The 16,128-nt window shown below is 43.1% G+C and overlaps 1 protein-coding gene across 3 annotated transcripts in view; it reads left to right on the top strand.

The window, feature by feature from the left end:
- Window positions 1-16,128, top strand: part of LOC127456513 (inositol 1,4,5-trisphosphate receptor type 2-like) — a 116,529-nt gene that overhangs the window by 39,892 nt on the left and 60,509 nt on the right. For all 3 annotated transcript variants that reach the window (XM_051725046.1, XM_051725044.1, XM_051725043.1), the window contains exons 35-37: window positions 1,606-1,787; window positions 2,048-2,187; window positions 9,009-9,117. In XM_051725046.1, the coding sequence (XP_051581006.1) occupies window positions 1,606-1,787; window positions 2,048-2,187; window positions 9,009-9,117 (431 nt within the window). The remainder of the gene's footprint in view (window positions 1-1,605; window positions 1,788-2,047; window positions 2,188-9,008; window positions 9,118-16,128) is intronic.

Genomic DNA, 16,128 nt, shown 5'->3' with positions numbered 1-16,128 from the left:
TTAATTTTTTTTGGTCGGTTAATTAGCGCCACAAACACTGGATTGTGCAGCAGTAGAGAGTCTGGAAACATTACCAACAGCTCATATCTCATTGGTCAGTCAGTTTTCCTCGCAATCCAAAGGGGAAAAAAATCCCCTTTTGAGTAGTGTTGGTTTGAATATGCCTTTAGGAATTTAAGTGATGGGCACATAAATCACTTCGCACATAAACTTGATAATATTTTGGAATAAATTAACTAAACAGCTGTGTCACTTTTGTGCGTGGTATTTTAGCACCAAAAGCTGCATCTTTGTGATTGTTGCCTGGATCGGAATGATCCAGCAATGCTGTAAAGTCCCACCAAAGTAACTCGGATTGCAGTAATCTGCTGTATCCTCCACAACCAAGCATTCAGAACCAGCTTGAAAGCCATGCAGTTTGCATTTAGCAATACATTTTTGGCCATATTTGCACGATTACCTGATTTGTATAATATGTATAATCGGATGCTAAAACAAAACAGCTATCTTGTGCAAATAAGTGAGGCTATCAATGAGTGCAATTCATTTTTAGTGAGTTTCCCCCTCAGTCTCTAGAATGTAGTAAAGACTTTCCTTATATCTCCAAAGATTGGGCCTTTTGAGGACCTTCCAGTGATAAGAATAATAATCCAAATGAAAGACTGCTACCTTGACTTAAGACTGCTACCTTCCATTGATAAATTGTAATTAATAAAGTCAAAGCTAACTGTAGTCTCAAATTTTTAATAAGCATATTATGGTAACACTTTAAAATAAGATTCTATTTGTTAAAAGAATATTCCGGATTCAGTAGAAAGTAAGCTTAATCGACAGCATTTGTGGCATAATATTGATTACCACAAAAATTCATTTAGACTTGTTCCTCCTTTTCTTTAAAAAAGCAAAGCTCTGGGTTCTAGTGATGCACTTAATATGGAAGTGAATGAGGCCAATCCGTAAACATTAAAATACTCAGTGTTTCAAAACTATAGCCACACGAAATAGACAATATGTGTGTTAACATGATTTTTGTGTGATAAAATTGCTTTCTAACCTTTTCTGTGTAAAGTTATAGCCAGTTTTACAACTTCATTGCCATGACATTGTAATGTCAACAAACCCTAAAACGATTGTAAAACAAACATGCTACAGAAGAATTAATGTAAATGCTTTTATAAAAGTATGAGCTTCACATTCCTGCCTGTAAACCCTCCAAAAATTGGCCCCATTCACTTCCAATGTATGTGCCTCACTATAACTTCTATTTTTGCCTTTTTAAAGAAGAGGATCAAGTTGAAATAACTTTTTGTGGTTATCAACATATGCCACATATGCTGTCGATTGAGCGATTGAACCCAGAATATTCCTTAAACATTAGTTAACATGAACTTACAATAAACAATAGAGTTTTCATCAATTAACATTAACAAAGATTAATAAATGCTGTTAAAACAGTTGTTCATTTGTAAGTTCTTACCTACTGTAATTAGAACCTTATTGTAAAGTGTATATATTCCCATATTATTATTTGTCTGGAAACACATTACTGAGTGTAAACTCTCCTAGTAGCCAGTCTAAACACTGTCCTCCCTGTAACCCTTCCAGCTAAGAACAGAGCCATCGCCATTCCAGTGGACCTGGATGGTTTGATTAATGCCCTGTTTCAGAAGACACACACCAACATGGTGCAGCGTGCAGCTAAAGACTGGAGAATGTCAGCCCGCGCTCGCCCCCGCAAAGAGCCCTTTGGGACCCTTGATTACAAGAACATCATTGAGAAGCTTCAGGTAATGTGAATATTTCATACATTGTAATATCATTGTCATTGTAATATACAGTAATTCCACTGGCTTCTGGTTGTGGAAACAAAATGCATTCTTGTATATTATTTTACTTTAGTGGTGCATGCTAAGGCAAACATCAATTTTACTCTACCATTTCACTTTACCATTACTGCTAAGCTACAATGATAAATACCTATATGTGAATGGTATTTAAAAAATCTTTTGATTTGATGTGTGATCGGATAATGTTTGTCTGTTTCTAGGGAGTCGTTGCCTATCTAGAGGAGCAGTTCAGTCCACGGGTGCAGGCTGAGTTCTCTGTACTAGTAGACGTACTGCACAGCCCAGAATTACTGTTTCCCCAGTCAGCACAGCTCAGTGAGAATGGAGCCTTCATGTCCAAGTGAGAGACACACCCACATCAGAAAAATTAAATCCATGCGTCATCTGCAATGAATATATTAAAGAGTTCAATTGCTTGGTTATAAATAGGCGTATAGGTACGACATTGTGAATCCAAGGGATTGATTGTTACCAATAAATGTAAACAATACAATAGATGATTGTATGTATGCTTGTACAAATGACTTTCAAACATGACAACATTAACAACATTCAATTTACTGTAAGTGTAATACAAAACATGTACATGCATCAGACTCTGTGTTGCTTTGATTAGTTTACCAAGCAGCATCATATATGTTCTGAGAACTTATCTTCTCTGAATGTTCTTGAGGTACGGTGAATCATATTTAAGCAATTTCAGGAGTCTGAGGCTGCAAGCTATATGTCTAAAATCACAGCAACACTCAGCATAACAGCTTTACCTTAATTAATCTATATGGCTAGGCATAAAACACTAGTTACATAGGTAACAGTGGTTCTGTGAATTCCAGATGACCGCCAGAGGTGGTGCTTAAGCACTAGTGGATTATTGCAGTGCCAGCTAGATAGGTTGAGAGGATATACCAACAAAGTCACGTAGTGACGTAGGCTGAGCCTTGATGATAATAGCCACATTAGCTCAGCGTTCACGTCTTTCTCACGTATTCCGGATGACAAATAACTTTGGCGGTCATCCGGAATTCACAGAACCACAGTTACCTACGTAACTAGCATTCTGTTTCATTCCTCCTGACTGCCAGAGTTGATGCTTAAGCACTAGTGGATGACTACTACAACATAGTCATGAGGAATGCCACTCTCCTGAAAAACAGTCAAGGCTGTCCCTGAAGAACCGCTGAACTCACAGCATGAGGGGTAGCAACATTGACCTTGTAGAAGTGAGCAAAGGTACATGGCGATGCCCAGGTAGCAGCTGCACAGATATCTGCCATGGAGACTCCTCTAAAGGCAGCCCAAGACACAGCCCTATTAGAATGACAAGAAATACCTCCTGGAAAGGGCTTTTGGGCTTTCTTGTATGTCAGAGTGATCACCACCACAATCCTGCTTATTGACAATCTCTGCTTAGATACAGTGGCACCCTTCCGGACACCACTATAGCAAACAAATAGCTGATCTGTTTGTCAAAGAGGAACGGTAGCATCCATGTAACACTTCAGGGCTCGCACAGGACACGAGGTGATCCCTTGACTCATCTGATTGGGACGAACACTGAAATGCAGCCAGATTAATGGACTGATTCACAATCTGAGGAAACAGAACTTTAGAAAGAAAAGATGGATTTGGCCAAAGCACAACGCCAGAATCATCCGCAACCAACGTATGCATATCTTAATAACAGACGATGCATGTAACTCACTGACTCGCTTAGTGGAAGCGATGGCCAACAGAAAGACAGTTTTCAAAGATATCCACTTAAGGTTAGCCGTCTGCAAATGTTTGAATGGTGGCAAACAGAGAAAGTCAAGCACAAGTGGTAAATCCCACACAGGAAAATGGGGGTTGCAGGCTGGCCTTAAATGCCTCACACACTTTAAAAAACTATAAACAAGATTATGGGAACCAAGAGAAGAACCATTAACTGGTACATGATATGCAGAAATGGCTGCAACGTATACCTTCAATGTGGAAGCTGCCTAGTCTGCATCCAATAGATGTTGCAAAAAACTCAAAACTCTTGAAACCTCACAGTGTGTAGTATCCAACCCACGATCCCTGCACCATGAAGAGAAAAAAAATTCAAAGTGCAGCATAGAGCTGATGTGTGGATGCAGCCCTAGCACTAGCAATAGTATGAACAACAGCAGGTTCACAATCAGTTAGAAGAGGATTGTACCCAGAGGCCAAACCCAAAGCTGCAGACGGGCTGGATCCGGATGGCAAACGCTGCCGTCCATCTGCGATAGCAGATCCTTCTGGAGCGGAAGGTGCCATGGTTTGCCCACCAATAGTCTCAGAATTATGGGAAACCAAGACCTGGTTGGCCATCAGGGTGCTACAAAGAGCATCTTGTGGTTGTACTGGGAGATCCTGTGTAATGTCTCCCACAACAGTGGAATAGGAGGAAATGCATAAAGTAGGTATTTCAGTCACTGGTGGACAGCGCATCCTGCCCTAACAGTCTGGATGTCCCTGTCCTTGCAAACCACAAGCGACAATAGGTGGTCGCCTCTGACGCGAAAAGATCCACTTCTTCGCCGAACTGATGCCATATGCTCTGCACCACATCCGGGTGAAACCTCCATTCTCCCGGATGCAGAAGATCCCTAGACAGAGCATCTGCTACCTGATTGCTCAACCCCGGGAGGTGAACTGCCCTCAGTGATGCTAGTCTGGGAAGAGACCAGGTGAGAATCTTCTGAGTGAGATGCAAGGACTTGAGTGACTTCGTGCCACCCTGATGGTTCAGGTGGAACACCGTTTAGGTGTTGTCGGACTGAATGAGCACATGACGGCCTGCCAGAACCGGCAAGAAATATTGCAAGGCTAGGAAAACCACACGTAACTCCAGGAGGTTGATGTGGTCCATGGACTGTTCTTGAAGCCAACGTCCACAAATACCCCTGTGATTCCATGTTGCACCCCACCCCATGAGGGAAACATTGGTTGTGACCACCTCCCGACAAGAAGGAATGACCCCTAGGGGTACACGTGTCATTAATAGGGGTGTAACGGTATGACATTTTCATGGTATGACAACCGTTACAAAAATTTCCACGGTATTACGGTTTCACGGTATTTAGTTTTTAAAAGTTTTTAAAATATTAAAAGCAGTTCAATATTTGGTTATTAAATAGGCTATTTCTGATAAACACACAGATAAATATTTCAGTTATAACCAATTCTTGAACTCTATTTTGGATTTCTTAAACTTTAATCATTTAACATTTGATCTTGAACATCATGACACTCTTAATCTGACAAGGTAAAAAAAGAAAAATACAAAAAAAATTACCAAACCGGTAAACATTAATAAAAAACATTTTGACAACATGTACAGTAGTCAGATGATTATAACTAAAAAGATTTTGTTACTGTTATTTTATGATTTGATGAAATTGAATTGTAATCATTTGTAATGATTATTGCCCAGGTTAACACTTAAAATATGCATTTGCATACATTCATTAATTTGTTGCATTTGTGATTGTTCAATTCTACAACACCTACTGAAAATATATTATTCATGTGCAGTTTATTTATTGGCATTTTGTCCAATACTGACAATTTCTGCCACAGATTCACTGTCAGTTTCTTGCATGCATATTGTCAACGTCAGTTTCCTGAACACCAAACGCCATGCATTTTGTAAACCCTATTTAGTACTATGTTTTACAAATAAAACATATTATTAGTATTATCAAACACATTGGCCTACTGTTGCGCTGCACTTAGGCAAAAGAACAAACAGCTGGCACATCGTAATGTTGAACGAGGTCTTAAATCCGTTTGCTGCATTTGTGAATGTGACAGAAAGCATAAACATAACTTTAGCCTAACTAGTCATTACAAATCATGTAAAACTACATTGAATCTGGTGTTTTTATGAAACGGGCTATAATTTGTTATCCTGTGTACTGTATTTCCACTTACATTTGTCTCCGCAAATTCTGTGGGATGGTGCTCACGGAGATGGTGCTTAAGGTTTGAAGTGTTTCCTGCCTGAGCCGATCATTTTTTGCAGCAAACTTTACAGACTGGGTAACCATCAACATTGCTGGTGCCTCGTGGGTCTTTTACACAGCCAAGTAATCCCAGACAGCGGACTTCAACTTATGTGGCGGCAGAAATAAAGGTTCAGGCTCGGATATGTCTGTATGTTGCGCTCGTGCTGCACTCATGCGGCACTCCGCTCGTGCTGGACTTCTGATGTGCTCATGATGCTTAGCGCTCGTGACACCTGCATGTCACCTTTAAAATTGAGTGACCGTCAAATGCAACATGAGGAAGGCGCAATTTAAAGATTTATTTTATCTAGCCAAGTTTATATGATGCTGTGTAAATGTCGCAGATTCTGTCTTAATTAAACTGATTTGGATTTTAGAAAAGTTCTGAAAAAATATGTCTTTATCTTCGTGCAATACCGTCAATGAGAAGATTTCAAAGGTATGATAACCGTCCGTTTTAAAACTGAGGTATATTGTGAAACCTTGAAACCGTTACATCCCTAGTCATTAAAAACTCCCAGCAATTCCATTGTGTCAATGCATGAATGCAGCAATGGGAAACAACAGTCAACCAATGACGATGTGTGGTGGGGTTCAACCGCAAACTGTTGTTCCACCGCTGAAGAGGCCTGAGGTGGAGCAAGCCCAGTGGAATCACAGACGTAACAGCAGTCAGCATCCCCATAAGCTGTAGTAACACTCTGTAAGGCAACATCGTTCCCAGCCAGAAACGAGCAAGGAGCTGCAGAATATTGTCTGCCCGAGCATGTGACAGAGTGACAGACATTGCACGAGAGTCCAGAGTCATCCCAATGAAAGTAACCGATTGCACTGGAATCAGGCAAATCTTTGTCTCGTTTACAGCAAGATCTAGTTTCTGCACATTCTCTAAAAGCAGTCTGGTGTCGCAGCTTGATGTCTTGTGGGGGCACAAAGTAGCCAGTCGTCCAAATAAGGAAGGATCCACATTCTTCTGGACCATAGAGGATACAGAGCTGCACTCATGCACCTTGTGAAAACATGAGGGGCCAGAGACAGACCGAATGGTAGGACCTTGAATTGGTAAGCTTGGTTTTTCAAAACTGAATCGAAGAAACTTCCTGTGCTGAGGTGCAGTCGGAACATGAAAGTATGCGTCCTTCAAGTCGACACTTGTAAACCAATCTTCCCTCATGACAGACCGAAGAACGTCGGCTGCACATAACATAAAAAGACAGAGTTTTCAGGAACAAGTTTAGAAGCCTTAAATCGAGAATTGGACAAAAACCACTGAACAAGAAAATAAGTTGAATAAAAACCCTCCCTTTGAACAAAGGGATGAACCTTTTCTGTGGCCCCCTTCTCCAACAGAGAACGAATTTCCTGAGAGAGAGCCGCTGAACAAACTGCATCCCTGACCACTGTAGGGACAATCCTCGGGAACTTGGGGGGGCAGCATCGAACTGTAAAGCATACCCCCTGCTCAGGTTAGTCAAAACCCAGGGATCTAATGTTGTGCGCCTCCAGTATTGTAGGTGTTGCATTGAAAATCGATTGACTGCCGGCCCAAGCACCTCAGGCTTTATGGGTGCGACTTTTATTGGCAGTAGCTGGCATGGTCCCCCTGGTAACTGTCAATGATGAGGTTGAAAACCTCGAGCATCATCAGCAGCACGGGGCCTCTGAGGGCTCTGAGGCTGTGGAGTAGGATGCTGGCAGAAGCGTTGTTCCGGCATTGTATAGCGATGGCGAACTTGAGCTGTCCGCACCTTAAAGGCAGGATTGCGCTGCACCTGTGTCAGCTGCCGAGTGGTCTCATACAATTTCACTCTCTTTTCCAGCAGTTCTGGAATGTTAGGCCCAAAGAAGTGCCCAGGAATGAGGTCCTGCAAAGTCTTCTTACAAGCCTCAGGCAGTTTCGCCTGAGCAAGCCACATTGGGGCATCACACAGTGCTGTGATAGGCTGCTCTATTCCTGTAGCACGGACCACCCCGATGGAATCAGCTTCAGCCATAGACACTAGCATACGAGCGGTCTTTGATTGCCGCTTAGGCACACTAGACCCTGTGAGGGCGTTAGAAAATTCTGACACAAAGTCTTTGCATGGTGGCATATCAAAGGAAGTTGCAGCTGAAAACTGTCCAAAAAAGACATTGGACTGGGCTGGTTGGGCAGGTGACTTGTCCAGGGGACTGGCTGCCACAGACGCACAACTTTTCCAAGTTCATGTGGTGGGGGGTAACTCTGACTCCCCGAATTTCACCGTTGAACTAGGGTCTAACCCAGCTAGATGGAACCGCCTCTCCGACATGGGTAAAAGACTACAGTGCAAGTACGGGTCTGTGATATGCTCTCTCAAATGCTGAATTCCCAAACAAGGCAGACAGACATCATGGCCATCATCAGGGAGAAGAGTATTGGGACACCGCTTACACGTCAGTTGGAGAACCATGATCACTTAGTTAAAAACACCTCCGGATAGAACTGAAAGGCTAAGGCGAGCAAAGCGGTAAATAGCCCGCCGGAATGCACCAAGGAGCACAGCGTATCACAAAAATCTAAATAGAGATTAGATAGATCAAAAGTTAGTGGGGAACCGCAAAGTTATCAGCGTGGTAAACACCAGCCACCGGATAGCACCGATAAGCATGAAATGTTACAGACAGATCATGAAAGTGTATCCAATGAAAAACAAAACTCACCAAATGCAGACAAAATAATCCAATCCGGATCCAAAAGGTTTAGGAGCGCATTGTCACACAGGATCACACAAAGAATAACAGCCTATCTCTATCAGACAAGAAAGCAAAAGAGGCTGAACGCTGAGCTAATGTTGCTATTATCCTCGAGGCTCAGCCTACGTCACTACGTGACTTTGTTGGTATATTCTCTCGACCTCTCTAGCTGGCACTGCTATAATCCACTAGTGCTTAAGCACCACCTCTGGCGGTCAGAAGGAATGAAGCAGAACCCATTTCCCTTAGTTTTATAGTTACATACTGTTGTTTTCCCTTATTTTTGGTCATTTTCAACATTTCAATCATATAAATTTAAAAAGGTATCATACCCTACAAAAAATATTCAAATACTTCATTTGAAGTATTTAGTTGCATGCTTTAGTGTGAAATGTAATATAATACAGTGTGTTCTACCAAACTGCTTTTCTTACAGGCTCATCAAACACACCAAAAAACTGATGGAGAAAGAGGAGAAGTTGTGCATTAAGATCCTTCAGACCCTGCGAGAGATGCTGGATAAGGAGGAGATGTTTGAAGAGAAAGTAAGTGTGATGGGAACCTCTCCATTACCTCCATAACCTATGAGGCCATCTACAGTGGCAAGAAAAAGCATGTGAACCCTTTGGAATTAGCTGGTTTTCTGCATTAATTTGTCATAAAATGTGATCTCATCTTCATCAAAGTTACAAGTATAGACAAAACACAATGTGCTTAAGCTCACAACACACAAACACTTATGATCTTTCATGTCTTTATTGAACTCATCCCATTAAACATTCACAGTGCTGTGGAAAAAGTAAGTATATTTAATAACTGGTCGATCCTCCTTTGTAAGCAATAAGTGTTTCTGGTAGATGCGGATTAGACATGCACAATATTCAGAAGGAATTCTGGACCATTCTTCCTTACAGAACTGCTTCAGCTCAGCCATATTCTTAGGATGTCTGGTGTGAACGGCTCTCAAGGTCATTCCACAGCATCTCTATTGTGTAAAGGACTGGGCTCTGACTGGGCCACTCCAAAAGGTGGATTTTCTTTTTTTGAAGACATTCTGTTCTGGATTTATTTAGATGTTTAGGGTTATTGTCCTGCTGAATCACCCAACGTCTGCCGAGCTTAAGCTGGTGCACAGACACCCTGATATTATTCTGTAGGATATCTTAATAAACTTGGGAATTCATTTTTCCCTTGATGATGGCAAATGGTCGAGGCCCTGAAGCAGCAAAGCAGCCCCAAATCATGATGCTCCTTCCACCATACTTGTGATGATGTTTTCATGTTGGTATGTGGTGCCCTATTTACATCATATCTAGTGCTGCATGTTCCTTCCAAACAATTCAACCATAGTTTCATCAGTCCACAAAACATTTTCCCAGTAGCCTTGTGGAGTGTCAAGTTGGTGTTTGGCAAACTTCAGATGCGCAGCAATGTTTTTGTTGGAAAGCAGCGGCTTCCTTTGTGGTGTCCTGCCATGGACACAATGCTTGTTTAATGTTTTCCGTATTGTAGACTCATGAAAAGAGATGTTAACCAGTTCCTATGATTCCTTCAAATCCTTAGCTGTCACTCTAGGTTTCTTTTTTACCTCATTGAGCATTCTGCGGTGTGCCCTTTGAGTCTCCATTTATAGACAATTTGTCTAACAATTTGTCTAACTGTTGTGGCGGAATGATCCACCACTCTGGCTTGTCATCGTCGCCCTGCCTCTTAGGGCTGCCTTTCAGCCAGGCTCACAATGGGAGTTGGGCGGGAGAGCAAGAAGAGGTGCATAATTAATAAGCCTCGTTTGGTCAGCGGTGAATGAAGCACACCTGATGGGGTTAATGCTTCATCACCGCTGTCTTTAAAATGCAGTGCGCACCTCTTCTCGGGGAGCCGGCTTCAAGTCTCCATGTGTGCACACACTGGCATCCTCGAACACCCAGGACCAGAGCTGGGAGGGATCGGATGAGTGGACGCGCTGCCGGACCCGTTCTTCGGATCCCTGGACGCCGTAATGAGTTGCCGGGGGTGAACTGCTCACATTGCGCCGACGGGCTAGATGCTGGGCCGCCTTCCCCTGATCGTAGGTCTTCTGAGATCTCTCTTTGTGAGGCATGGTCCACATCAGCAGATGCTTCTTGTGAATAGCAAACTCAAAATGTTTGAGTGCTTTTTATAATTCAGAGTAGCTCTAACCCACACCTCCAATCTCGTTTCCTTGTTGCATGCCAGTTTTTCCAACTCCTGACACTATCTAGCTTTTGTTACATCATTAGCCCAGGGGTTCACATACTTTTTCCAACCTACACTATGAATGTTTGAATGATGTATTCAATATGTACAAGAACAATGCAGTACAATAGTTTGTGTGTTATTAGTTAAAACAGATTGTGTTTGTTGATTATTGTAACTTAGATGAAGATCAAATCAGATTTTAAAACAAATTTAAACATAAATGCAGGTACATCCAAAGGGTTCACATACTTTTTCTTGCCACTGTATATGCTTTATGCATTTATATGCTAAATGTTGAGGCGGAAAACTTTTAGAAGATTTAAAATTTAGAGTCTTTCTCTTTTGGCAAAATGGAGCAAAAAATGTATGGACCAAATTTTTTTGTCCACTGAAATTTTCTTTAGATAATGTCCCCTCCCCCTGTTTCTGTCAAGGAGGTCTTTTTTCTTTTCTGCTGTAAGTGTGTGTGTGTGTGTGTGTGTGTGTGTGTTTTGTATATATATATATATATATATATATATATATATATATATATATATACATACATATATATATATACATACATATATATATATATATATATTACACAGTTGTGCTCAAAAGTTTGCATACCCTGGCAGAAATTGTGAAATTGTGGCATTTGATTTTGAAAATATGCTAAAAACTGTCTTTTATTTAAGGATAGTGATCATATGATTCCATTTATTATCACATAGTTGTTTGGCTCATTTTTAAATCGTAATAATAACAGAAACTACCCAAATGGCCCTGATCAAAAGTTTACATACCCTTGAATGTTTGGCCTTGTTACAGACACACAAGGTGACACACACACGTTTAAATGGCAATTAAAGGTTAATTTCCCACACCTTTTTAAATTGCAATTATTGTCTGTGTATAAATAGTCAATGAGTTTGTTAGCTCTCACGTGGATGCACTGAGCAGGCTAGATACTGAGACATGGGGAGCAGAAAAGAATTGTCAAAAGACATGCGCAACAAGGTAATGGAACTTTATAAAGATGGAAAAGGATATAAAAAGATATCCAAAGCCTTGAAAATGCCAGTCAGTACTGTTCAATCACTTATTAAAAAGTGGAACATTCAGGGATCTCTTGATACCAAGCCAAGGTCAGGTAGACCGAGAAAGATTTCAGCCACAATTGCCAGACAGGAGATCTGCCCCCGTATTCATCACTTCCAGAATGTGTGTCACCCGCAATGAGAGAAAGCACGCACCGCTCCACACAATCAGCTTTTGTGCCAAGCTGTGAAGTCGCTGTGAATGCGTACCCCCTTGTCTATTTATGTATGCCACTGTTGTCATGTTGTCCGAGCTGACTAGGACATGGTGGTTTTGAAGGAACAGTGCAAAGTGCTTCAATGCTAGAAACACTGTCAATAACTAGTTAATGTGCACAGTGCGTAGTGACACGGGCCAAACCCCATTCACTATTCTGCCTTCGCTCACAGTGCCCCAACCTGTGAGTGACACATCTGTTGTCACCACTTTCCTCAGAGAGACCGCCCCCAAAGGGATTCCCCCATGAAGGAAAGCTGTGATTCTCCAGTGATGGAGAGCAAGCATCCCCTCTGACGTCACTGTCACGCTGCGATGTAAGTGACGGCGAGGACACAAGTGCTGCGCTGCTCTCCAGTGCTGAAACTCTCTCATTCGCAATAGTCCCAATGGAATGACTGATGCCGTTGAGGCCATCAGACCCAATAGGCATAGACATAGTCTGAATGAGACTTTTTTCCCTCTCTGAAAAAGGGACAAACTGCTGCGAATTGATCCGATGTGTTCCTCTGACAGAAACACTCTATACAGATCGGAGTTATTTTCCCGTTTAATCTGAGACCTGTAAATCTCAGTGGCGTTAGCGCTGCTTCCACACACTTGCTGAACACTCTCGGTGATAATGACAGTCTGAAAGGTACCGTCAAAAATGTGTAGGCTACTCCCTGATAAGCAAACCTTAGGAATTTTCTTTGTGATGAGTAAACACCAATGTGAAAATATGTGTCTTTCAGATCGACTGACGTAAACCAGTCTCTAGGACGAACATATTGAAAGAGCGTTTTGAGCGTGAGCATCTTGAATTTGTACCTTCTGAGGTGTTTGTTGTGGTTCTGCAAATCCAGAATGGGACGGAGACCTCCCCTCTCTTGGGGATGACGAAATACCTGGAGTAAAACCCTGACAGCTGTCCTCCGCCGGCACCAACCTTATAGATCTTTTGCTCAGCAAATTGGCTATTTCTTTCTCCAAAGTATGAGCTGACTCCACCTCCGCTGTTGACATTAACTCCTTGTTGAAGAGAGGGGGGACAAACTCTCTTCTTGAGGAAGGAGTGGAACAGAGACTCAGCGAGTGCTGTTCAGCCACTCCAGAACACTGATTAAGTTGCCTGCCTTTTCTTGTTCCCCTGAGGGATAGACGGGCGATGTTTGGCAGCCACTGCTGCAAAAGAAGCCTTATTTCTCAGCTGGGGCTGCTTCAGCTGTGCCCCTCCCTGCACTGACAGTTGGGGTGGTGGGGGGGGGGGGGCTGGTCTGGGTCCTGAATCCAGATTGCCCACCTCTAAAAGGGGCTGGGAACCCAGGACGTGATGGCTGCAGATCTCGAGCAGTGGCTTTTTGGGGAAGGCAATTTTCACTTTCCTCCTTGAATTGCACTGATGCTGCATGGTAGAAACCGTAGCCCCAAAAAGGGCTTTCGGTTCCACAAGGATGTCCAGGAAGTCCGTCTTTTCTCTCTCAGACAAACCCAGCCAAAGAGCCCATTCACCCACGATGGCGAGACCTATGCTGTGGCTGCAGCTCTGGACAGCTCCTCTTGATGTACGCAGGTTGAGATCCGCAATGACGCAGATCTCCTCCCACAACACCGTGTCTGGCGCACCGGCATCAATTTGCTGCCCCATTTCCTCCATCAGCTCGGCCTGATGTGCTGTGAGGAGCGAGGTGGCATTAAGAGCTCTTACGGCTAAGGCTGAAGATCGGTAGATCTTCTGATAAATGGAGCCCAATAATCTCTCTGTCCATCCCGGCAATGAAGGGGGAGCGGATGAAAAGGCCACCCGACGATCGGGGTGGAGTTGATTCGCCACCGATGCCTCAGCCGGAGGGGGCCTGGACAGCCCTAGATCATCCATCACGTGCACATCCAGCCTAGAGAAACTCTGTGAGAAAACGGCTTGTCCCAAAAACGTCGCACCTCCGTGAAGCATGCTTGGATGGCAGGAATCAATTGTTTTATCGGGGCAGCACGAGACGGCAGCTGTTTACCGTCATACAGGTCTCTCTCAGCAACCTGGCCCACCTGCTGTGATGGCCAGTCGATGGAGAGTTTGGCTGCTGCCCATCTACACATTTCAATCAAGTCCAGCTCTCCCTGGACAGGAGAGGGGGACACGTCTATTGTGCTGCCCGGCTGAGAATGAGCAGGGAAAATAGCATCATTCTCATCCTGTGTTAATCCCCGGATCTCTCCTTAATGTCTGCCACATCACCGCAATGTGCAGGAGAGGGTAGAAGCTATAACCGCCTTTTTTTTTCTCCCCTTTTTCTCCCCAATCTGAAATGCCCAATTCCCAATGTGCTCTAGGTCCTCGTGGTGGCGTAGTGACTCGCCTCAATCTGGGTGACGGAGGACAAATTTCAGTTGCCGTCAATCCGCGCATCTTATCACATGGCTTGTTGAGCGCGTTACCACGGAGACATAGCGCGTGTGGAGGCTTCACACTATTCTCCACGGCATCCACGCACAACTCACCACGCACCCCACCGAGAGCGAGAACCACATTATAGCGACCATGAGGAGGTTACCCCATGTGACTCTACCCTCCCTAGCAACCGGGCCAATTTGGTTTCTTAGGAGACCTGGCTGGAATCACTCAGCATGCCCTGGATTCGAACTCATGACTCCAGGTGTGGTAGTCAGCGTATTTACTCGCTGAGCTACCCAGGCCTCCAGCTATAACCGCTTTTAACTCTATTGAAAAAATACGTAAACCCGCCTTGACGCGCTGGTTTACGCCTGGAAAAACAATATCGACACAGCAGAAAAGTATATTCACTTCGACAGTGAATATATTCACAAAACAAAAAAGCAGCGCTCTACGATGTACCTGAACGGCTCGTTTAACAAATTGTTTAGCGACCACACCTTGCAAGTCCTGCTGAGGACAGCTTCCAATAATCTTCACGACGAAGAGAATGAGAATAAGAAGAGACCTGTGGTGGTGTCTTATATAGGGTGGTGGGGTCCCTTATCACTGCTGTGATTGGTCTGTCAGCTGACAGGCGTGGTGTCATTGCTTCCAGTGTCTGATACGCCTGAGGCGAATTTCCATAGTGAGATACTGAACTAATGCTAGAAAGAGAACTCACATAATATTAAGTGTACAATATAAAGATGATGCAATGGTACAATCTAGTAACATCAAGCCCTTTATTATTATTATTATTATTATTATTGCAGCGATGCAGCCCGTGACACCTTATTTTTTTCTGCATTTGGCCCACAATAGAAAAAGTTTGGAAATTCCTGCTCTAGGGAATGTTGTTGCCATGCCAAAATACCACCAGAAGATGGCACTAGTTTAATAAGGAAGGACATTGAACTCGATGACCCCTCCCCTCAGCAGTAGAGGAGAGAGCAAGTGTGTGTGTGTATGTGGGAGTGTGAGATGAACCGCAGCTCTTGGGCCTCTGCAGTGTCGTTGGCGTCTGTGGTGGGGTGAATGCTGGTCCTAAGCTCCAGACAGTTAATCAGCATTCAGTGGAGAAAGAGTCCTGTGCTGTTACATAAGCAAAGGCACATGAGGACACAATTGTAGTGTTAGAGCAAGTAGCCAAAACACCCAACTCAACGAATCAATACTGCAGAGAGCTGACTACAGCCCTGCACATAAGGAAAAAGAGAGAGGGAGATTGCCATTTTAATAGCCATTGCTTTGACAATACTGTACTTCAGTCATGCCAGTAGAGCTTGTTTGAATTTGAGAGGGTAATAAAGAAGAAATAAGATGTAAGGAAAAGAAGAAGTTAGCTCTGAATAAGAATGTCTGCTAAATGCCTTAAATGTAAAAAGTAAAAACATTTGAAATTTAGATAGATGAATAGGTAGTTGGGGTCCGTTGGTCGTTAGCTATATGGGTAGTTCAATGGATGGATGGTATATTTGTAGTTTGGTTGGTTGTTTTGTAAGTTAGTTTGTTAGTGAGTCAGTTAGTTGGATGGATCGTTTTTCAGTAGTTTGTTTGGTTTGGTTTGGAAGGTTTATTGGTTGATTGGTGTTTAGTTAAGTTAGTTGGTTAGTTAACTGAGTTA

This window comes from Myxocyprinus asiaticus, chromosome 18 (genome assembly GCF_019703515.2).
Source record: "Myxocyprinus asiaticus isolate MX2 ecotype Aquarium Trade chromosome 18, UBuf_Myxa_2, whole genome shotgun sequence".
Classification (NCBI taxonomy): Eukaryota; Metazoa; Chordata; class Actinopteri; order Cypriniformes; family Catostomidae; genus Myxocyprinus; species Myxocyprinus asiaticus.
This window is presented reverse-complemented; position numbering and strand designations above follow the sequence as displayed.